The 22,482-nt window shown below is 42.8% G+C and overlaps 4 protein-coding genes across 4 annotated transcripts; 2 read left to right on the plus strand and 2 right to left on the minus strand.

Moving 5' to 3' along the window:
- Window positions 1-1,656: 1,656 nt before the first annotated feature.
- Window positions 1,657-5,605, minus strand: K441DRAFT_708332 (WD40 repeat-like protein; the record flags this gene model as incomplete). The annotated part of the gene is made up of 7 exons (XM_067653767.1): window positions 5,459-5,605; window positions 3,746-5,304; window positions 3,385-3,690; window positions 3,316-3,344; window positions 2,753-3,050; window positions 1,941-2,649; window positions 1,657-1,844 (listed from the first exon to the last, which is right to left on the minus strand). Exons 1-7 carry the CDS (start codon window positions 5,565-5,567, stop codon window positions 1,657-1,659), a joined length of 3,198 nt encoding a protein of 1,065 aa, XP_067498835.1. The 5' UTR covers window positions 5,568-5,605.
- A 452-nt stretch (window positions 5,606-6,057) lies between these two features.
- Window positions 6,058-7,253, plus strand: K441DRAFT_681166 (putative ribonuclease p/mrp subunit; the record flags this gene model as incomplete). Its single annotated transcript, XM_067651440.1, has 4 exons — window positions 6,058-6,116; window positions 6,167-6,428; window positions 6,491-7,057; window positions 7,104-7,253. 4 exons carry the CDS (start codon window positions 6,058-6,060, stop codon window positions 7,251-7,253), a joined length of 1,038 nt encoding a protein of 345 aa, XP_067498836.1.
- Window positions 7,254-20,577: 13,324 nt separating this feature from the next.
- K441DRAFT_667758 (uncharacterized protein) lies at window positions 20,578-21,336 on the plus strand. Its single transcript, XM_067649894.1, has 3 exons — window positions 20,578-20,986; window positions 21,081-21,111; window positions 21,166-21,336. The coding sequence occupies exon 1, from the start codon at window positions 20,583-20,585 to the stop codon at window positions 20,970-20,972; it is 390 nt and encodes a 129-aa protein (XP_067498837.1). The 5' UTR covers window positions 20,578-20,582; the 3' UTR covers window positions 20,973-20,986; window positions 21,081-21,111; window positions 21,166-21,336.
- Window positions 21,335-22,335, minus strand: K441DRAFT_690073 (uncharacterized protein; the record flags this gene model as incomplete). Its single annotated transcript, XM_067652355.1, has 3 exons — window positions 21,335-21,759; window positions 21,845-22,064; window positions 22,129-22,335. The coding sequence occupies 3 exons, from the start codon at window positions 22,333-22,335 to the stop codon at window positions 21,335-21,337; spliced, it is 852 nt and encodes a 283-aa protein (XP_067498838.1).
- Window positions 22,336-22,482: the final 147 nt, after the last annotated feature.

Raw genomic sequence — 22,482 nt, forward strand, 5'->3', positions numbered from 1 at the left:
TAATCGCGGTAGTGGCTTGGCACTCGCTTATGCGAACTCCGCCAGAGCCTCGGGCCGCGTCTTGGAGGCTCCGAGTGAGGGATTTTACCTCAGCAAGCCCAGACGCTTACCTCAGCAGGCTCAGACGTGATTCTGTTGGTGCGGATTTTCAATCGGTCCGCAAGCTGACTAACTACATTTATGCGAAACCACTAGAATCACGTCTGAGCCACTTTTACAACGGCAATATCCGCGTTGCGGAGGTTGCGGATATTGGAATAACTCAGCACCAATATTTTATATTATTTCCCAAAGTTCATCAATTGTACAATAGAACCTAGGCTTTTAGAGTGCATTATTTTTATTACTTAGGTATTTTTAGGTCTTATAATCATTTTTGTTAAAAAAAAACGCGTTATTAGCATTCCGTAACTATATATAACTTTATTAAACGCTAGCTAATATATATATAATCTATATAAATCTATAATAGCTACCCTAGAGAACCTTAGGTAGTTATTGTTTAGGTAGGCCGTATAGAGGCTCTGTGTATAAAAGCTCTACACGAAGCTCTGCGTAGGAGGCCCCGCACGAAGCTTTACGAAGCTCTACACAAAGCTTTTATAGAGCCTCCGTAGTAGAACCGTTGTACGCAGAACCGTCGTACGCAAAGCCGTCGTGCAGAGCCTCCGTATATAGAGCTTCGTGCAGCGCCTCACAGAGTACTCCGCAGCCCTACCAGTTAACTTAGGGCGATCTTGAAGGTATTACAGGTGGTAAGAATGGTGGTAGGAGTTAGGTACTACTCCATATAGTACTCTAGTTCTCGGCGATAATATTTAACAGGCTTTGGACGGTCGCATTGCTTCGCCCTTTTAGATAGGCTTTGCTAAGGGGTCCTTTGGTGCATTCCAACTTTAATTTTAACTCTCCTACCTATACTATAATTAAAATCAAGACTTGATTAAGGTGGCGCAGTCACAAAAGTTGCTTTTTACTGTAGATGCATACAAGTCAAACACACGTGATATTCTAACTTGAAGTGGAAGGATCTAAGCTTGTTTGCGTAGGGGGTGTATGCGTATCAATTGGGGGGTGTACGCGTATCAAAAGAATGGCGGATGAGGTTCGCATTGATTACTATGGCGGAAACACGGAATCCGCCACATGTGGCTAGAACACAAATCGCTGCTCAGATTGGTCAGCACCCACCATCGAATACTTTATTCTCACTTCCTCCATCTCCACAAGGGTATGGCCAGAGCGGGTCGGCACCCTCCCTGCTAGCGCAGCCGAAGCTACAGTAGCACCACTTAATCTAGCACTAACAAATTCCGCCACTTGGGGCGTGTAGGTTAAGCCACTGAGAATATTGCCTATGCTACGATGCTATATAATAGGCATGGCGTTAATATCCTCGCTTAGCAAGGCGACCTAATAGATTAACGCCGGCCTGACGCCAGCATATCTCCCGCCCAGGGGGGAAACTTATATTCCCTACCTCTATAAACAAACATGTGGCCCTGATAGAAGATACTAGAATCGGAGTGGCAAATAAGACGTCTATATAGGTACACGTTCCCCTTAACCCTCTATAAAATAGAGATATAAGGAAAATAATATATATTATTTATAAGACCATTATAACCTTAATATATCACTACTCTACTATAAGCTTTAACCCTTTAACCCTTCTTTAAATTGAAGAAATGATATACCCCCTGATGAGTGTCCTAATACAACTTTTGCATCCCAAACAGCCACACAAGTTGCTCGATAGTTAGGAGGAAGCCAAAGAATATTCCTCCCCTTCTCCTTTACCCAATTATTCGACACAATTAGAGTACGCAACCGCTCTAAAGAATCTAGCGATACCTTAAGAGAAGTTATATCCACTACTCCCCTATCTGTTTTTAGGTATTGACCCAAAGTGGAGAATAAAAGGTTATTAATAACCACACCAATCTTGAGCGTCTGTAGGGCCGCTCCCGTAACGGCGTCCCAGAGCCTGACCGTCCCGTCGTGCGAGCCTGACGCCACCAGCTTGCCGTCCGGCGAGAAGGCCACTGACGTGACCCAGTTTGAATGGCCCTCGAGCGTCTGCAGGGCCGCTCCCGTAACGGCGTCCCAGAGCCTGGACCGTCCTGTCATCCGAGCCTGACGCCACCAGCTTGCCGGTCCGGCGAGAAGGCCACTGACGTGACCCAGGCTTGGAATGGCCCTTGAGCGTCTGCAGGGCCCGCCTCCCGTAACGGCGTCCCAGAACCTGACCGTCCCGTCGTCCGAGCCTGACGCCACCAGCTTGCCGGTCCGGCGAGAAGGCCACTGACGTGACCCAGTCTGAATGGCCTCGAGCGTCTGCAGGGCCGCTCCGTAACGGCGTCCCAGAACCTGACCGTCCTGTCGTCCGAGCCTGACGCCACCAGCTTGCCGTCCGGCGAGAAGGCCACTGACGTGACCGAGGTCTGAATGGCCCTCGAGCGTTCTGCAGGCCGCTCCCGTAACGGCGTCCCAGAGCCTGACCGTCTCGTCATGCGAGCCCGACGCCACCAGCTTGCCGTCCGGCCGAGAAGGCCACTGACGTGACGGTCTTGAATGGCCCTCGAGCGTCTGCAGGGCCGCTCCCGTAACGGCGTCCCAGAGCGACCGTCTCGTCGTGCGAGCCCGACGCTACCAGCTTGCCGTCCGGCGAGAAGGCCACTGACGTGACCCAGTTTGAATGGCCCTCGAGCGTCTGCAGGGCCGCTCCCGTAACGGGCGTCCCAGAGCCTACCGGTCCTATGGAGCCTGACGCCACCGCTTGCCGTCCGGCGAGAAAGGCCACTGACGTGACCGAGTCTGGATGGCCTCGAGCGTCTGCAGGGCCGCTCCGTAACGGCGTCCAGAGCCTGACCGTCCCGTCGTCCGAGCCTGACGCCACCAGCTTGCCGTCCGGCGAGAAGGCACTGACGTGACCCGGTCTTGAATGGCCCTCGAGCGTCTGCAGGGCCGCTCCCGCAACGGCGTCCCAGAGCCTGACCGTCCCGTTGTCCGAGCCTGACGCCACCAGCTTGCCGTCGGCGAGAAGGCCACTGACGTGACCGGTCTTGAATGGCCCTCGAGCATCTGCAGGGCCGCTCCCGTAACGGCGTCCCAGGAGCCTGACCGTCCTGTCGTCCGAGCCTGACGCCACCAGCTTGCCGTCCGGCGAGAAGGTCACTGACGTGACCCAGTTTAAATGGCCCTCGAGCGTCTGCAGGGGCCGCTCCCGTAACGGGCGTCCCAGAGCCTGACCGTCCTGTCGTGCGTGCGAGCCTGACGCCACCAGCTTGCCGTCCGGCGGAGAAGGCCACTGACGTGACCGAGTTTGAATGGCCCTCGAGCGTCTGCAGGGCCGCTCCCGTAACGGCGTCCCAGAGCCTAAACCGTCTTGTCGTACGAGCCTGACGCCACCAGCTTGCCGTCCGGCGAGAAGGCCACTGACGTGACCGGTCTTGAATGGCCCTCGAGCGTCTGTAGCGCCGCGCTCCAATTTACTTGCACTCTTGGCTTCATTTGGATCCAGGTAGGGATACACTTCTCAAATCGTCTCCGAATGATACTCTTCTCCGGAGCAAAGATGAGGGCCGAGCAATATAGCTGGAGGGGTGCCTGTTCAATTACTAATCGATTATATAGGACGAATCGCTTCGCATCATGGACAAACATGTATAGATTGGGACTTTTATCGGCCTAGGTATAAATTAGTTAGAATCACCCAGTATACTCCAAAGAGTCTTAGACTTACTGGAATTTGAGCCTCTAAGGACAATATCGCAAGAATCCCTTCTGAAGTCTTTCCCATCCAGCTAAGGGCCTCAAGCCAGTGAAGTAAATGCTCCTGTAGAAACTGATGTACTTGGTCGTCGTCATAGGGTTGAGTACCACTCCTTTGAAGATGCTGGACCCAGTACTCACATGCATACTGAAGCTCTGCCGGAAAACAACGTGCGAGATTCTCGGGTGGGACTTGTGCCACTCTAGCACCGGGATCCCCTAAGCCACACAAGTCTTTTTGGTTGAGCTTCTGAGACATGAGCTGAATACAGTGATTTACCATCGCTTTATGCGCCTTCTTTTCATCAACCCAGAACTGCGGATCGCGGCATCTCTGCGGGCTGAGGAGGAAATCGCGCAATGAAGGATGGTGGGGTCGGACTGGTTGGGTTGGATCTTTTGGGAAATCAAGGATTGAGTGGAGGTCCCCTAGCGTCCGCCCAATCTCTTCTGTATCAATGTGTAGCAATTTAGCTAATGAAAGGGTAGGCAGCGACGAAAAGAGAATAATAATAGTTCCCAGCGTCTTTCTAAGAGAGTAATATACCTCTTCTTTATCTTGCTCATCAAAGTAATCTCCGACAGAACTCTTAAGGACCGTTGTGTATATTCTATTCAGTTCTTCTTCAGGCTGAGTGGTAGGAGCGCCTTCAAGGACCAAAGAGAGCCTGTTCGAAGCCAATTGTCTGCCTTTACTAATGAACCGACACGCAGTTGATGCCCAGATAAATAGACCGGCGCTCTTCCGAACTAAATGCTTGATAGCTTCATCTCCTGGCCAATTCTTAGTAAGGGCGAATTTCTGCTGAATATCTGAAAGAGCATGCTGCAGAAAGGTAAAAATATCACCGTCAACAATGGACTGTGATATGTTGTGAAGCACGAAATCCTGACGATCCTGGCCAGGGACGACTAAAAACCCATGTCGGACAGGTATGTCTGGCCTGCTTGTAATGAACACCCGGAAATGGAGACGACCTAAGTGTCGGGAATCACTCAACAGTTGAAGTACCTGTCTTACGTCGCTTTCTTTATCGCACTCATCTAGCGCATCAATTATGAGAAGTAAAGGGGCCTGAAACGAACCAGCTTCCAGCTTAGATAGTGGTTGCAGAACGAGCTCATTCCATTGATCTTTTAAGACCGTGCCGGCGATGACTTCGTTGTTTGATACCGCGTTAAGGAGTAAAGACTTAAAGGCGGCGCATCTCTGAGCCAGTTGTAAAGCAATAGTGCCAACAAACTTCCCTGTATGGCTCACGTCCCCGCCGCCTCTTGAGAAGAAAAAGCTTGCCATAAAACATTCTTTGTCATAGTATTCGCGGGCTATTGTGCGAGCTATGGTAGATTTCCCTACCCCCGCCCAGCCACTTAGCCAAAAGATATATCTCCCGTCATCTCCATTAGCCCATGTATTAATCTGCTTAAGGATTTCGACTCGCGTGTTATGAAGGCAGAGTGAGTCATCGTCGTTTCCAGCAGCGTTAAAGGACGCTTGCGGAGCGAAAGGGAGCAGTTGAAGTGGATCCCCTAAACGTAACAACCAACATTAGCCAATTCTGTCAATAATTGCACAGCAGTATACCACTAAAGACGCTAAATTACCTTGGTTTATGTTATAAGTTGTCTGCCTGCCTGATTCCGAGGTTAGCATAATATCAACCTGCTTGAACATGACACGTACCAATGATCGTTGCGGGGCCCGAGACATCTCCACCAACCACAACACCGCTGTTGTCGGGAATCGGGCCAAAATTCTTCGCGCTTAAGATCTCTATTGGCTGGTCGCTCATTTTTATTGTTGGAAAGCATAAATATTAGAGGTAGAGCCGCTTCTAATGAACGGTAGCTGGGAAGACAGCCACGAAGTGTCTAAGGGTCATCTAGTGCCCCACCTTCAAGGCTGCACCAAATCACGTCCATCGGCGTAAACACGTTATTAGATTCCACTCTATGGCGAATAAGCTTCCCTAATGGACTTCTTTTTTATTCTACTCTTGTGGGGACGGAATTTAGTATTAGTACTTCTTAGGGCTGGAAGCAGCATAATAAAGCGTTTCTCTATACAAACAACGGGCATCGCGAGCGACGGAAGCAAAATTATCTCGCAATTTTTCAAATAATTTGGTGCGATAGGACAAAATAGCGGAGGCGCAATGGTTGCCGCAAACGTGGTCTGATTATGGTGGGGCATAGCGCCCGCCTACCCCACCATATAACTTCTACCTAGGTAATACCTAACTTCCTGCGCTGTCAGTGTTTTTTTGCTATTTTGCTACCAATATGACCGAACAATATGGATTGGCAGACCCTCTTTTCAATACCCCAGAGGCAAGCATAGAGTATGTACAAGGCATCAGTGCTCCCCTCAAGCTTTAACTAATGAGAGCAGCATTGTCTTCATACATGGACTTGGTGGCGATAGGGTTAAGACTTGGACATGGGAGGGCCATGACAGAGTGCTATTTTGGCCCAAAGATCTCTTGCCTCAAGCCTGCCCAACAGCTCGCATACTTTCTTTTGGTTATAACGCAGATTTTGCTCATTTCTATCCGTTCTACGGGCCAAAGTTTATCTCAGGGCAGTTGACTATTGACGACCACTCAACTGCACTCTTCCAGAGCCTTATCGGCTTGCGTGAGACAACCAACACTGTAGGGAATAGGCGCCCATACCTCCGTGCACAGGAGGCAAGCTAACAATATAACTACCACAGTTGGAACGTCCCATTATTCTTGTCTCACACAGCTTAGGAGGTCTAGTATGCGCCAATGCATTAGCACGGCATCACGGAACGGACCTGGCCAGCACCAGCCTTGTGGAAAAGACAATTGGAGCCGTTTTTCTTGGAACACCGTTTGAAGGATCTTCGAAAGCGAAGTGGGCAGGCAGGGCGCTTAAGATTTTAGACTGGATTAGCACGACACATAAGGAGGATGTGAAGGATCTTGAAGAACGCTCAGCAAAGCTCATGAGCATCAACGATAACTTCCAGAAGTTCCTGAAAGCACGAGATCGGTCGGAAACAAGGCAGTTTATGGAGGTAGCTTGTTTCTTTGAGCAGTATGCCATATACAAGTTGGGGAAGAAGATTGGGACCATCGTACCTAAGGAATCAGCTTGCCTGCCAGGGATTGACCCACAATCGATCCAGGCAAACCATGTTGACATGTGCAAGTTCGAGGATGAAGACAGGGAGGGATACAAGAACATTTCACAGAGGTTGAGCCAATGGATCTCGGACCTTGACAGGAGACTTAGAGGGTCTGCAGAGGAGAGCCAGGTTTGACATGTCTTCACTACACCTAAAGCTAGCTAAGAACGGATAGAAATACTCGGTCCACATGGGGGACGTTAACTTTAGAGACAAGATTGACAACAACCGAGGAGTGGTGATGGGCCATGCTTATAGCACAGCCACAGACGGGATTAGAATAACTGGGAGTAGTACCAGTGTACGGAGTCACCTATTCTCATAACAGCGAGATATCAACTGACGAAGTACATAGAACACGTACCATGGCATTAACCCAAAGGATTTTAGGCAGACCGAGGGATAGTAAAGTGTCGGGAACAAGAGTGATTGTACTTATAGAGACGCCGCAAGGTTTGCCGTTAAGCCGGAGTTTTTAAGAACTTTAGAGCTTTATCAGATTTCCTATTGGAGAAGCTTCTAGATACATCCATAACACGATGCCTACATACGTAGTTGGGTAATTTGCGACTGTACAGAGCAAAGCTTCTAAAATTCTTAAGATTAGTGACAAGATAGCTAGTAACAGAACCACCTTTAAGCTTAAAGATTTGCCACCCTTAGGTTTCAAGGGGTAGACCTTAATCACGCTAGCAGGGAGGGCGGCCGACCCGCTCTGGCCACACCCTTGTTTAAGAGGCGTGGAGGCTACGTACAAGCATCAGGCGTAGAACTTTTGAAAGAGGAGGATATTCATCTCGGACATTCTTTTAATCGAATCCTAGTCTTTCGTTTAGCTAGTTCCCGCTATAAGGCGGCCCCTGCGGCCCACCGAACGAAGCCCCGGAGCCCTAATGGCTGCTTTAACCCCTAAACGCGTATCAGCAATACTACCTCTAGACCCGCCAGCAGCTCCACTAAGACGTACAAAGAAACCAAGCGTGAAGGTGTAAGAGGCCTAGCAGTTACTAAGGACATAAGCCTAAATATTAGCACAGTTTAAACAGTAGACAACTACACTATAAACCGGACTATAAGCTATATAGCATATACTGCCTCTATTCCCTATAGTAAGAGTCTCTACCTTACCTAAACGTAAAGGAGGAGGTATTAATTATAATAAATTTTATCGACTTATTAAAAGCCTTAAAGAAACTATAGTATAGCAGAGTAATATTATTACAAACCAGAATAGCATTATTAAGAGCATTAGAAATAACCTTATAGACATTAAATTAGAATAGTAAAGCCTTAAAAAGTAAAATACTAAACTCTAAAAGGCTATCTGGTCCTTATAAGCGTAACTAAACACTCCCTTAGCTCTAATATAATTATAGGTATTAGTAGCGGCTAGTAGAGGTATAGTAGGGTTAGAGATAACCTTACTATAAACAATAAGCGCTAGGAACCCTAAGGAACCCAATTAGTAGCTAATAATAGACGTTAGCCGAGCGGGTTTAGAGGCAATAGAGAGGGTAGCTACTATTAAAGTAGTAAAGTAAACTATTGCGTAAGGTATAAAGGATGTTAAGGGGCTTATAGGAGCTATACTTAAGGACTTCCGTATATAGCAAATAAGCAATAGCGCGAGCATTATTAGATTCTTAGTGGAAAAAGATAAAAAAGCTACATTTAGGTAGATAACTGCTTAATGGCTTAAACTGTATATCCCTAGGGCAAGGCTTATTAGACTTAAGTAGTATATAGTTAAGGCGGACTAGGTTAAAGTACCTTTAGCAATAGATATTAATAGCAAAAAAGTAAGTAAGTTAGCTATAGAGCGCTTTAGGGTAGAGAATGGGGTAGAGGTATATATAATGAAATAGCTGGGATAACTAAGGCCGCGCGGCTAGCACGTGTTAGTGATTATTAAAGTAGCAATAAAGGAGGATGTAGAGAAGCTGCTTATGTTAAACAATATATTATTTAGGGAAGGCGCAATTATTATATCACCATTTAAGAAGCAATATACCCCTATAGCATGCTATAAATATAGAAGGTTTAGACATAGGGCTAGAGACTATATACGACCTAATACGTGCGAAATATATAGGCGGGAAGGCTATCTCCGGTATAAGACGGTAAATCTATACTATGTAAACTATTAGGGTCCTTATTAAGCCTTATACCGTAAATACCTAGTATATAGGAAAGAGATAGATAGGATTTTTACACAATAGCGCTATAAATAAAGAACTTTAAATCCTCTAGGCGAATATAAAGAAGTATAGGGAGGCGTAGTATGCGCTATATAATAATAAAGCGCTAGCAGACTTTTACTTTATTCTAGGCTAGGAGCCTTACTACTTTCTCTTAGATAGGGAAGTAGTGCTAGCTAGCTTAAATCTCTAGTAGATAAGGTTCGTCCTAATAGGTAGGTAGTAGCGGTATCCCCTAGTTAGGTTATATATTTAGGCATCTAAAGAGCTGGCAGCTATATAGCTATAGGTAGATTTAGTAGATATTACGGTAGTAGTAGCGCATATTAGCTAAAGGAGACTTATAATTATGTCGGTATATATTTTAGATAGATATTTAAGGAGAACTAAGGAAGAGAACTTAGAGAAGCTCTCTAGTAGACTGGAGATAATTAATAGGCTAATTTAGGGTAAACTATTACGCAACCTACACACTAAGGTAGTAATTATAGGTGACTTTAATCGGTATAATCCGCTATAGGGAGGAAGTTATATTAGTACTATATTAACGTAGGAAGAAAGCGCACTAATTATTAACTTTATAGCGGACCGGTTACTCTAGAGCCTACTTTTAGTAGGAATACCTATATTTAAAAGTAATATGGGGCGAACATTAATAATTAACCTTATGCTTGCAACCCTAGGCCTAGCAAGTAAACTAGTAAAGTGCGCTATTTAGGAGTATAAGTACGGATTAGACTATAGAGCTATTTATACTAGCTTTTGGGTTAATATAAACACGTAGGAGAGCTAGGAGAGGCTACTTATTAAAAATACAAACTAGGACAAGATATAAGAAGACGTGGAGCAATAGAAAGAGATAGGATTCCTTATAGAAGATATAGACAAAATAGTTAACTGCTTTAATAGGTAGGTTAATAAAGCCCTTAAAGTATACTGCTAATAGGCTAGACTATTACCGTATATAAAAAGATGGTGAAATAAAGACCTTATAACGCTGAGGAAGTTATATATATACTAGAGGAATAGGAATAGCGTAATACGGAGGTAAGAAAGGGATAACCCTAAGCTATATAATATCGCAGTAAGAGCAAAGAAGCTCTTTTATAGGACTATTCGGCGATATAGGAAGCTCCATTAGGACAAATTCCTCGGTAATAGTGACAATATATAGAAAGCGTTAAAATACCTTAATCCGTAGGCTATATCCGCGTTTACTAAAATACCACTAATTAAGAAGGATGGAGGATAGGGAGAAGTTATTATAGAGAACTATAATATTATAAAAGAACTACTCTAGGCATTCTTTCTAGTCCCGCCGCTATATAAATAAGAGAAGGAAGCTATAACTAGCTATAACTAATTGCTATAGGAGCCTATCGCTAAATATAAGGTTAAGGTAGCTGTATTTAGGGCTAGCCTAAATAAGGCTCCTAAAAGGGACGGCCTACTAGCTAGGGTATAGTAAGAGCTGTGGCCCGTACTAAGTAGTAAAATTACTACTCTCTTTACCAAATTACTTAAGATAGGAAAGGTACCCTAGGAATAGAAGGTAGTAAAGATTATACTACTATAAAAGCCAAAGTAGGGGGACTATATGGTAGCAAATAACTATAGGCCAATCTCCCTCCTTCTAACGCTAGGAAAAGCACTTAAATCGCTAGTAGCGGAGAGAATAGCATACTTAGTAGAGGAACATAGCCTACTACCTAAGACGTACTTTAGAGCTAGGAAGTAAAGGTTAATAATATATACGCTATTATATCTCTATAAGGACGTATTTAGAGCGTAGAGAGGAAAAAAGATGCTATCTCTAGTATTATTTAATATTAAGGGTGCGTATAATAATATAGCTATAGAGCCGGAAATTAGGAGATTACGGCAGCGTTAGATACCTTAGACGATTATATAATAGGTATAGGACTTTTATACAAACTGTTAAGCCTATATCCTAGTTAATAGATATATATTAGAGGTATAGGCGCTTCCGTAGGCAGGTCTCCCATAGGAATTAGCACTAGCCCTAATACTCTTTTTATTCTTTAACGCGGATCTTATATAAAGTATACCTAGAAATGGTAGCTCTATAGCCTTCATTAATAACTACTTAGTATAGGTTATAGGCCCTATAGCGGAGGAAAACACGCAGATTATCTAGGGCAAGATTATACCGATGCTTGAGAAATAGGAGAGGACTAGTAGAGCCTAATTTAAAGCGAAGAAAACATTATTTATTTACCTTACCAGATATAAAGAAGTAGGTAGGGATGCTACTACGCCGCTTCAATTTAAAGGAAAAGGGATCCCCCTAACTTAGGAAGTTAAAATCCTTAGGGTAATCCTTAATAAGGAGCTATGGTTTAAGGCGTACCTAGTAGATAAGGCAGGCAAAGCCACTAAGGTGGCGCTAGCGTTGCGTAGATTAAAGGGACTATAGTTTAAAAGCGTTAAGCAGCTAGCTAAGAGCTTAGTTCTACTAGTAGTAAACTATACGTCGCTAATATAGTACCCGCTTGTAATATAAGAGTTAATATAGCTCCTCTAGTAGGCGTAGAGGATTACGGCATAAGCTATTATTAGGGGGTTTAGCTCTATTATCCTGCTAATAGCGGAAGTAAAAGCCGGCTTACTCCCTCTTAAGCAAAGGCTGCGTAACTAGGCTATTACGTTCTAGGTGTTAATCTATAAACTAGGCAAATTACATCCTTATTAAATAATTCGAAGACAGAGGCTCTATAGACGGCACCAATCGCCGCTTTAGAGGATAGTAGAGATATGCGAAGATATCTAGGTAAATAGGGTACTGGAGGTTAAACCGTATATATGCCTGCCGTGGGTAGCTAAGCCTAATATAGTAATATATAAGGACGAAGATTATACTTAAGCTATTATTAAAGACTATAAGCTAGGGCAGGTTAATATATACGTTAATATATTAGTACGTAATAGTAGGGCAGGAGTTGGTGTATATACTACGCTATCTAAAGTAACGCTTTTAAAAATGGTGGTAAGCTTTAATTAGGCCGACGCCTACCTTATAGAGCTTCTAGTAATTAGCGAGGTAGCTAACTAGCCATAGGACCCTATATATACGGCTATTAACTAAATAGGTTTTCCAATACCTATATCTAGTATAAGAATATTCTCTAACTTATAATTAGCGTTACTATTAATATAGAGCTAGAAAGCTAAAGCCTGCTAGGAAATAGTTGCAGAGATCTTAAAGAAGCTTTAGCTAAATAATATTACGCTATACTAGATTCTAGGCCACTTAGGATTTATAGGAAATGAGAAGGCTAATAAGCTTACTAAAGCAGTAATAAAACTAGAGAGCAAGGAGCCACTATAAAGAGACGGCCTTCTATAGTACCTTATAACGCAAGCGTTAAAAAGAGCTAAGATAATAATAGGACCGCTTTTATTAAAAAGATCTAATACAGGTAAGTTTATAAGGAAGATTAACGTAGTACTCTACCTTAGAAAGGCTGTAGGATTATACTAGCAGCTAATTAGCTTAGAAGCTGCTATTTTTACGCAGCTATAGACCGGCAAGTTATTTCTAAAGGAATATCTCCACAAAATTAATATATTAGAGACGGCGTTATGCGACTATAGGCTTATAGAGTTAATACAGCACTTCCTCTTCTCTTATAGGAGGTGGGCGTAGTAAAGGATTAAACTAAGAGAGTAATATAGAGATCGATTTGGGGATCTATTATATATATTAGGAGGCTACTCACATAGATAAGAAAGAGGCAGGAATATTAACGGCCTAATTAAGCGCTAAAAGCCAGACATTAGCGTAGTTAAAGCTACAATTAAATTTATAAAGGAGACTAAATATTTACACCTAAGCGTATAAGATATAGAGAGTATAGAAGCCGACATTAATAAGCAAAGACTTTTAAAAATTCCTTCTTTAATTATCTAACCGAATATACCGCGAGCCTTCTCTATATATGCCTCTACTAGTACGTCGCTAATTAAGAAGCGTATAATGCTAAAATAGCCCTATGGATATAAGGCATTAAAAACTACTTACTTAGGCTCGCCTTTAAACTTTAACTTTCTTTAATAGTAACATATTACTTTTCTTTATTTTTTCCTTAGTTAAGTATAGTATTAGGTAATAGATATATAGTTCTTATAGTTGGCTTCTAAACTGGAGTAAGTATATTAATAGCAGGAAGTATTTAGTTAGCGCTTTGTAACGGCCTATACCCTAAATGGTGTATGGCTATAATAGAATATATATATATATATATATATACATACGTTTAAGAGGCGTATACGCGAAAGGTAGCGAGGAAACTTTTAAAAGAGGAGGATATTTATCTCGGACATTCTTTTAATTAAATCCTAGTCTTTTATTTAGCTAGTTCCCGCTATAAGGCGGCCCCTATGGCCTACTAAACGAAGCCCTAAAACCCTAATAGCTGCTTTAACCCCTAAACGCGTATTAGCAATACTACCTTTAGACCCGCTAGCAGCTTTACTAAAACGTATAAAGAAACTAAGCGCGAAGGTATAAGAGGCCTAGTAGTCGCTAAGGACACGAGCCTAAATATTAGTATAGTTTAAATAGTAAACAACCGCACTATAAACTGGACTATAAGCTACACAGCATATACTGCCTCCATTCCCTATAGTAAGAGTCTTTACTTTACCTAAATATAAAGAAGAAGGTATTAATTATAACAAATTTTATTAACTTATTAAAAGCCTTAAAGAAACTATAGTATAGTAGAGCAATATTATTACAAACTAGAATAGCATTATTAAGAGTATTAAAAATAACCTTATAGATATTAAATCAGAATAGTAAAGCTTTAAAAAGTAAAACGTTAAACTCTAAAAGGCTATCTAGTCCTTGCGAGTATAACTAAATACTCCCTTAGCTCTAATATAATTATAGGCATTAGTAGCGGCTAGTAGAGGTATAGTAGGGTTAGAGATAACCTTACTATAAATAATAAGCGCTAGGAACCCTAAGGAACCTAATTAGTAGTTAGTAATAGATATTAGCTAAGTAGATTTAGAGGTAATAGAGAGGGTAGCTACTACTAAAGTAGTAAAGTAAACTATTACGTAAGGTATAAAGGATATTAAGGGGCTTACGGGAGCTATACTTAAGAACTTCCGTATATAGCGAATAAGCGATAGCGTAAGTATTATTAAATTCTTAGTGGAAAAAGATAAAGAAGCTGCGTTTAGGTAGATAATTACTTAATAGCTTAAACCGTATATCCCTAGGGCGAGGCTTATTAAACCTAAGTGGTATATAGTTAAGGCAGACTGGGTTAAAGTACCTTTAGCAATGGATATTAATAGTAGAAAAGTAAGTAAGTTAGCTATAGAGCGCTTTAGGGTAGAGAATAGGGTAGAGGTATATATAATAAGATAGCTAGGATAACTAAGGCCGCGTGGCTAGTACGCGTTAGTAATTATTAAAGTGGTAATAAAGGAGGATATAAAGAAGCTGCTTACGTCAAACAACGTATTATTTAGGGGAGGCGCGATTATTATATCACTATTTAAGGAGCAATATACCCCTATAGCATGCTATAAATGCAAAAGGTTTAGATATAGGGCTAGAGACTATATATAACCTAATATATACAAAATATATAGGCGGGAAGGCCATTTCTAGTATAAGATAGTAAATCTATACTATGTAAACTACTAAGGTCCTTATTAAACCTTATACCGTAAATGCCTAGTATATAGGAAAGAGATAGATAGGATTTTTATATAACAGCGCTATAAATAGAGAACTCTAGATCCTTTAGGCGAATATAAAAAAGTATAGGGAGGCGTAGTATGCGCTATATAATAATAAAGCGCTAGCGGACTTCTACTTTATTCTAGGCTAGGAGCCTTACTACTTTCTTTTAAATAGGGAAGTAGTGCTAGCTGGCTTAAATCCCTAGTAGATAAGGTTTGTCCTAATAGGTAAGTAATAGCGGTATCCCCTAGTTAGGTTATATATCTAGGCATCTAGAGAGCTAGCAGCTATACAACTATAGGTAGATTTAGTAGATATTATAGCAGTAATAGCGCATATTAGCTAAAGGAGACTTATAATTATATTAGTATATATTCCAGATAGATATTTAAGGAGAACTAAGGAAGAAAACCTAGAGGAGCTCTTTAGTAGACTAGAGATAATTAATAGGCTAATCTAGGGTAAACTATTACGCGACCTATATACCGAGGTAATAATTATAAGTAACTTTAATCGGCACAATTTGCTATAGGGAGGAAGTTATATTAGTACTATATTAACGCAAAAAGAAAGCGTATTAATTATTAACTTTATAGCGGACTAGTTATTCTAGAGCCTACTTCTAATAAAAATACCTATATTTAAAAGCGACGTAGGGCGAATATTAATAATTAACCTTATACTTATAACCCTAGGCCTAGTAAGTAAACTAGTAAAGTATACTATTTAAAAGCATAAGTATAGATTAGACTATAGAGCTATTTATACTAGCTTTTAGGTTAATATAGGCACGCAGGAGAGCTAGGAAAGGCTACTTATTAAAAATGCAAACTAAAATAAGATATAAGAAGATGTGGAGCGATAGAAAGAGATAGAATTCCCTATAGAAGATATAGACGAAATAGTTAACTACCTTAATAGGTGGGTTAATAAAGCCCTTAAAGTACACTACTAATAGGCTAGACTATTACTATATATAAAAAGATGGTAGAATAAAGACCTTATAACGCTAAGGAAGTTATATATATACTAGAGGAATAGGAATAGCGCGATACGGAAGTAAGAAAGGGATAACCCTAAGCTATATAATATTATAGCAAGAGCGAAAAAGCTCTTTTATAGGACTATTCGGCGATATAGGAAGCTCTATTAGGACGAATTCCTTAGTAACAGTAATAATATATAGAAAGCATTAAAATACCTTAATCCGTAGGCTATATCCGCGTTCGCTAGAATACCGCTAATTAAGAAGGATAGAAGATAGGGAGAAGTTATTATAGAGAACTATAATATTATAAGAGAACTACTCTAGGCATTTTTTCTAGTCCCGCCGCTGTGCGAATAAGAGAAGAAAGTTATAACTAGCTATAACTAATTGCTGTAGAAGCCTATCGCTAAATATAAGGTTAAGGTAGCTATGTTTAGGGCTAGCCTAAATAAGGCTCCTAAAAGGGATAGCCTATTAGCTAGGGTATAGTAAGAGCTATAGCCTATACTAAGTGGTAAGATTACCACTCTCTTTACCAAATTACTTAAGATAGGAAAGGTACCCTAGGAATAGAAGGTAGTAAAGATTATACCGCTATAGAAGCTAAAGTGGGGGGACTATACGGTAGCAAATAACTATAGGCCGATCTCCCTCCTTCTAACGCTAGGAAAAGCACTTAAATCGCTAGTAGCGGAGAGGATAGTATACCTAGTAGAGGAACACAGCCTACTACTTAAGACGTACTTTAGAGCTAGAAAGTAAAGGTTAATAATATATACGCTATTATATCTCTATAAGGACGTATTTAGAGTATAAAGAGGAAAAAAGACGCTGTCTTTAGTATTATTTAATGTTAAGGGTGTATATAATAATATAGCTATAGAGCCAGAAATTAGGAGATTATGGCAGCGTTAGATACCTTAGACGATTATATAATAGGTATAAGACTTTTATATAAACCGTTAAGCCTATATCCTAGTTAATAGATATATATTAAAGGTATAGGCGCTTCCGTAGGCAGGTCTCCCGTAGGGATTAGCACTAGCCTTAATACTTTTTCTATTCTTTAACGCGGATCTTATATAAAGCGCACCTAAAAATAGCAGCTCTATAGCCTTTATTAATAACTACTTGGTATAGGTTATAGGCCCTATAGTAGAGGAAAATACGCAGATTATCTAGGGTAAGATTATACCAATGCTTAAGAAATAGGAGAGGACTAGTAGAGCCTAATTTAAAGCGAAGAAAACGTTATTTATCTACCTTACTAGATATAAAGAAGTAGGTAGGGATACCACCACGCCGCTCTAATTTAAAGGAAAAGGGATCCCCCCAACTTAGGAAGTTAAAATCCTTAGGGTAATCCTTAATAAGGAGCTACGGTTTAAGGTATATTTAGTAAATAAGGTAGGTAAAGCCACTAAGGTAGCGCTAGCGTTGCGTAGATTAAAGGAACTGTAGTTTAAGAGCGTTAAGCAGCTAGCTAAGAGCTCGGTCCTACTAGTAATAGACTACGCGTTACTAATATAGTATCCGCTTACGATATAAGAGTTAATATAGCTCCTTTAGTAGGCGCAGAGGATTACGGTATAAGCTATTATTAGGGGGTTCCGCTCTATCGCCCTACTAATAGCAGAAGTAGAAGCTGGCTTACTCCCTCTTAAGTAAAGGCTGTGTAACCAGGCTATCGCGTTCTAGGTATTAATCCATAAACTAAGTAAATTATATTCTTATTAGATAATTTAAAGATAGAGGCTCTATAAACGGCACTAATTACTACTTTAAAGGACAGTAGAGATATATGAGGATATCTAGGTAAATAGGGTGCTAAAGGTTAAACCATATATATGCCCGCCGTAGGTAGCTAAGCCTAATATAGTAATATATAAGGATAAAGATTATACTTAAGCTATTATTAAAGACTATAAGCTAGGGTAGGTTAATATATATGTTAATATATTAATATATAATAGTAGGGCAGGAGTTAATATATATACTACGCTATCTAAAGCAATGCTTTTAAAAACGGTAGCGAGCTCTAATTAGGCTGACGCCTACCTTATAGAGCTTCTAGTAATTAGCGAGGTAGCTAACTAGCCGTAGAACCCTACGTGCACGGCTGTTAACTAAGTAGGTTTTCCAATACCTGCATCTAGTATAAAAATATTCTCCAACTTATAATTAGCGTTACTATTAGTATAGAGCTAGAGGGCTAGAGCCTGCTAGGAAATAGTTACAGAGATCTTAAAGAAGCTTTAACTAAACAATATTACGCTATACTAAATTCTAGGCCACTTAGGATTTATAGGAAATAAAAAGGCTAATAAGCTTACTAAAGCAGTAATAAGACTAAAGAGCAAGGAGCCACTATAAAGAGACGGCCTTTTATGGTACCTTATAACGCAAGCATTAAAAAGAGCTAAGATAATAATAGGACCGCTTTTATTAGGAAGATCTAATATAAGCAAGTTTATAAGAAAGATTAACGTAGCACTCTACCTTAGAAAGGCTATAGGATTATACCAGTAGCTAATTAGCTTAAAAGCTGCTATCCTTATATAGCTATGGACTGGTAAGTTATTTCTAAAGGAATATCTCTATAAAATTAATGTATTAGAGATAGCGTTATACGACTATAGGCTTATAGAGTTAATATAGCACTTCCTCTTCTCTTATAGGAGGTAGGCGTAGCAGAGGATTAAACTAAGAAAGTAATATAGAGATTAATTTGGGGATCTATTATATGTATTAGGAGGCTACTTATGCAGATAAAAAGGAGGTAGGAATATTAACGGCCTAATTAAGCGCTAGAAGCCAGACATTAGCGTAATTAAAGCTATAATTAAATTTATAAAGGAGACTAGACGTTTATACCTAAGTATATAAAATATAGAGAGTATAAAAGCCGATATTAATAAGCGAAGACTCTTAAGAATTCCTCCTCTAATTATCTAACTGAATATACCGCGAGCCTCCTCTATACGTGCCTCCACTAGTATATCGCCAATTAAGAAGCGTATAACGCTGGAATAGCCCTACGGACATAAGGCATCGAAAACTACTTACTTAGGCTCGCCTCTAAACTCTAACTTTCTTTAATAGTAACATATTACTTTCCTTTATTTATTCCTTAGTTAAGTATAGCGTTAGGTAATAAATATATAGTTCTTATAGTTAGCTTCTAAACTAGAGCAAGCATATTAATAGCAGGAAGTATTTAGTTAGCGCTCTGTAACGGCCTATACCCTAGATAGTGCATGGCCATAATAGAATATACATACATACATACATACATACATACGTTTAAGAGGCGTTTAATTTTTTAACGCGAATGAAGAGAGAAGTGAGGCCTTATCTCCCCCCGAGTCACGGAAATAACAAGTTAATCGAAATTCCAGAGAACCTGGAGTGCTGCTAATGTGAATGCACGTGCCATCGTGAACATCTTACCTATTTGGGTTGTGCGGCTGACCGCGGGAGAGGCCGCACGGAAGGTCAGCTTCACTTCCTGTCAATCCTGCCGCTACTTTTTGTGGACAAGACTCTTTCCCCAAGGAAATATACTCTTATCGTTTTGTTTCAACTCCAGCGTATTCTGCATGAATCCTGATATCCCACTCACTAGAAGTGCCTCAAATGCACCAGCTACCAGTTGAACTACTTCATGACATCTGCGAGAAGCTCCCCTTTTACCACGTCAATGAATTCCGTTTGGTGAATAGGGCATGTGCTGCCGTCGGGATAAAATACCTGTTGCCAGAAGTATTTTTCTTCTCCCATCCTGACGCTTGTGAAAGACTACGAGAAACTGCCCATCATCCAGAATTCAGACTTCACGTTAAATCTTTGCTATACGATGGCCGCCATATCTATCAAAGGTTCGCAGATAGAGGAGAGTGGGAAGCTAATCTTAAGCGGCGGGATCATCTTGTCGCGAGGGTAGCTGGCCAAGAGGCGAGGTGGCAAGAGACATTGCGGAGGGAAGCTGAACAAGCTGAACAAACAGACGAAAATTCCGAGATCGCTCCAGGAGAATCATTGGAGGTCTCTTCTGCTGCTTCTTCGGATGGACCGGACGGGATGTATGCGTTTGAATCTCCCGCAGATCGTTACTTCCGCAGGCACCCCGAGCGTGTGACCCACCGAACAGAAGAGGAGCTGGAAAAGCATTACAACTTCTACTTAAAGACGATCAAACAACAAGATGACATGTGGGAGGAGAATCGGGACTTTGAGGCCATTGAATATGCGGTCAAAATTTTTCCAACGTTAAAGGGTGTTCGATTGTCTACCGACCGTTTCATTTACGGGTGGCATCGCCTGAAAGACGGAGCCGTTAGAAAAGCCTTCGCAGACACTTTCTGCAAACCAAGCTCCCGCAATCGAAACGGGGTCGATCCTCCGCAGGGACTCCGCCAGCTGAATGCTCTCCTTACGGCTGTTTTCAATGCAAATATCAAACTAGACCGGGTCGAAGCGGGCTCCTTAAGCTGGCGTTTCTTCGCGCAAGAGAAGTCGGTAATGCGAAAGATGATGCAAGCCACCCACTGCATCACGCATATCAATCTGCTCTTGGACACCGCCACCGATGAGGAAGACATCGAGATGAACTTTGAAGGAGCGCAGTGTCGAGAGTACCTTAGTCACGGATCACTGCGCCGTTTCCTCCAGAACATGCCGAACCTAACTTCACTCAAGGTAATTTTTAACATAGACTATGAGCTTAATATTGTTTTGCCTGCCATGATTCAAGACCTTGTCGGAGACGGCGTTAAGTGGCCAAAACTCAAAGAGTTCGGTGTTGGGGGTATTGAGGCGAAAGAGCCTGATCTTTTGGCCTTTTTGGACAACCATAAAGACACACTCCGAAGGCTGGAAATAAACACCATGATGCTAGATGCCAGGGAGTCCTGGATATCAATGCTTCCAAAAATACAACGGATGCTAAAGCTGGACAAAGCCTTCTTGTGTGGTGTGCTCTGCGCTGGGGGCTCGACCCTCCAAGTCGATGAATCCTGGGATATCGCAACGGACACTTTCAATGAAGATCCTGTACGGCAGGAGCTGGCTAAGTATATGGTAGAGGGAGGACAATGCCCCTTGTGCCTCAGCAACATGCAATTTAGAGATTGAACGCTCCCTAGATCCTTCTCATGCTTCAGCGAAACATTCGCTGTCTGGGTGGCCAGGAGTAAAATGACCCAAACTTGGGGCTAGAAAGTAGAATAGAATTTCACGTACCGAATTTCACAAGTCGTGGAAGCCCCTAGCCCTGTGGCACGAATTACTGGGGGTGTTTTAGCTTGAACACTGAATTCTGACATACCACAAGAGCTATTCATATTCGATGAGACCTCCATTCCCAGCTATCATATCCTACAGCACGGGTATCATCCCCACCCCAAGCCCAAACCGCAACCAAACGCCGTCCCAAACCCAGCCGCACCAAACCCCACCTAACGCCACAACCCCAAAGCAGAACCCACCGCGCTAACTCACCCCTCCACCCCCAACATCCCCACCAACCCTTTCTCCGCCGCCCTCAACCACCTCCCCCTCTCCTCAAGCTCATCCCCGATCCCACCCCCCTCCTCGCGCCGCCGCCGCGCCTCCCTCGCCGCCGCCACCGTCCCCGCCTTCTGCGCCTCCAGCGGCCGCAGCTCCGCCTCCAGCCGCTCCAGCTCCGCCGCCTTGCGCGGCACCGCAGACTGCAGCGCCGCCAGCCGCGTGTTCAGCGTCGCCAGTTCCGCTTCCCGGGATTGCAGCAGCGAGAGCGTTTCCGGGAGCGGGAGCGAGAGGGCGGGGTCGGTTGGGTGGGGGGCCTGCGAGGCGCGGAGGGCGGCGATGCGGGTTGAGAGGGCGGCGAGCTGCGCGGGGAGGGATTGGAGCGTGCTGGTGCGGAGGTGGACGGAGTCGTGGCCTGGGTGGAGCTGTCAGTCAGCGCGTATGGCGTTGTCTGGGTAGTTTGGGAAAGGGTGATGGGGGGTGGTGGTGGTAGTGCTCACGCTGGCTGAGTTCGCGGCCGCGCGCCTCGAGCTGCGCGATCAGCGCCGCGACTTTGGCTTTCTGCGCCTTGAGCGCCGCTTTGGCTTTCCCGAGCTGCGTTTCGAGCGCTGTGTTTTCGGACTGCTCGACGAAGAGCGGCGGGTTGTCAGTTATGGCGCGGAGGAACTTTTCTTTGGTGACTTGCTCGACGTAGGAGAAGCGCAGTTTTGAGAAGAGTTCCTGGATTGGGTAGGGTTCGTGGTTAGTCAATGTACTCCGCGGCAGGATTGGCGCGAGGTTTTACTTTGTAGTGTATGAGATCCGCCTCTAGACTTGCGGGCGTTGCATTTTCGAACGCATCGGCGGAGACGTCGGATGCGCCTGAGGAGCGCTTTTGCGCGCTTTGTGCATCTTTGGGGCGGATGGAGTCGGAGAGCTCAATTAATTTGAGTTGCTGAGATTGTTGGAGTTCGAGGAGCACGGCTGAGGCCTCTGCTGCTGAGGATGCCATTGTAACCCTTGATGCAAGTTTGTAAGTTGTTTGTTTACGATGCTGTTTCTATGAGAGAAACAGAGTCACCGCCTTGGCAGAATATATAACCGCGCGCCGTCGTCGTGCATGCTTATTTCTAAAGGCTTTAAAACACCACCAAATTGA

The sequence above is a fragment of the Cenococcum geophilum genome, assembly GCF_001692895.1.
Source record: "Cenococcum geophilum 1.58 unplaced genomic scaffold K441scaffold_57, whole genome shotgun sequence".
Lineage (NCBI taxonomy): Eukaryota > Fungi > Ascomycota > Dothideomycetes > Gloniales > Gloniaceae > Cenococcum > Cenococcum geophilum.

Coding starts and splice junctions, on each gene's coding strand:
- K441DRAFT_667758 (XM_067649894.1), top strand. CDS start 20,583: ATGATTCAAGACCTTGTCGGAGACGGCGTTAAGTGGCCAAAACTCAAA.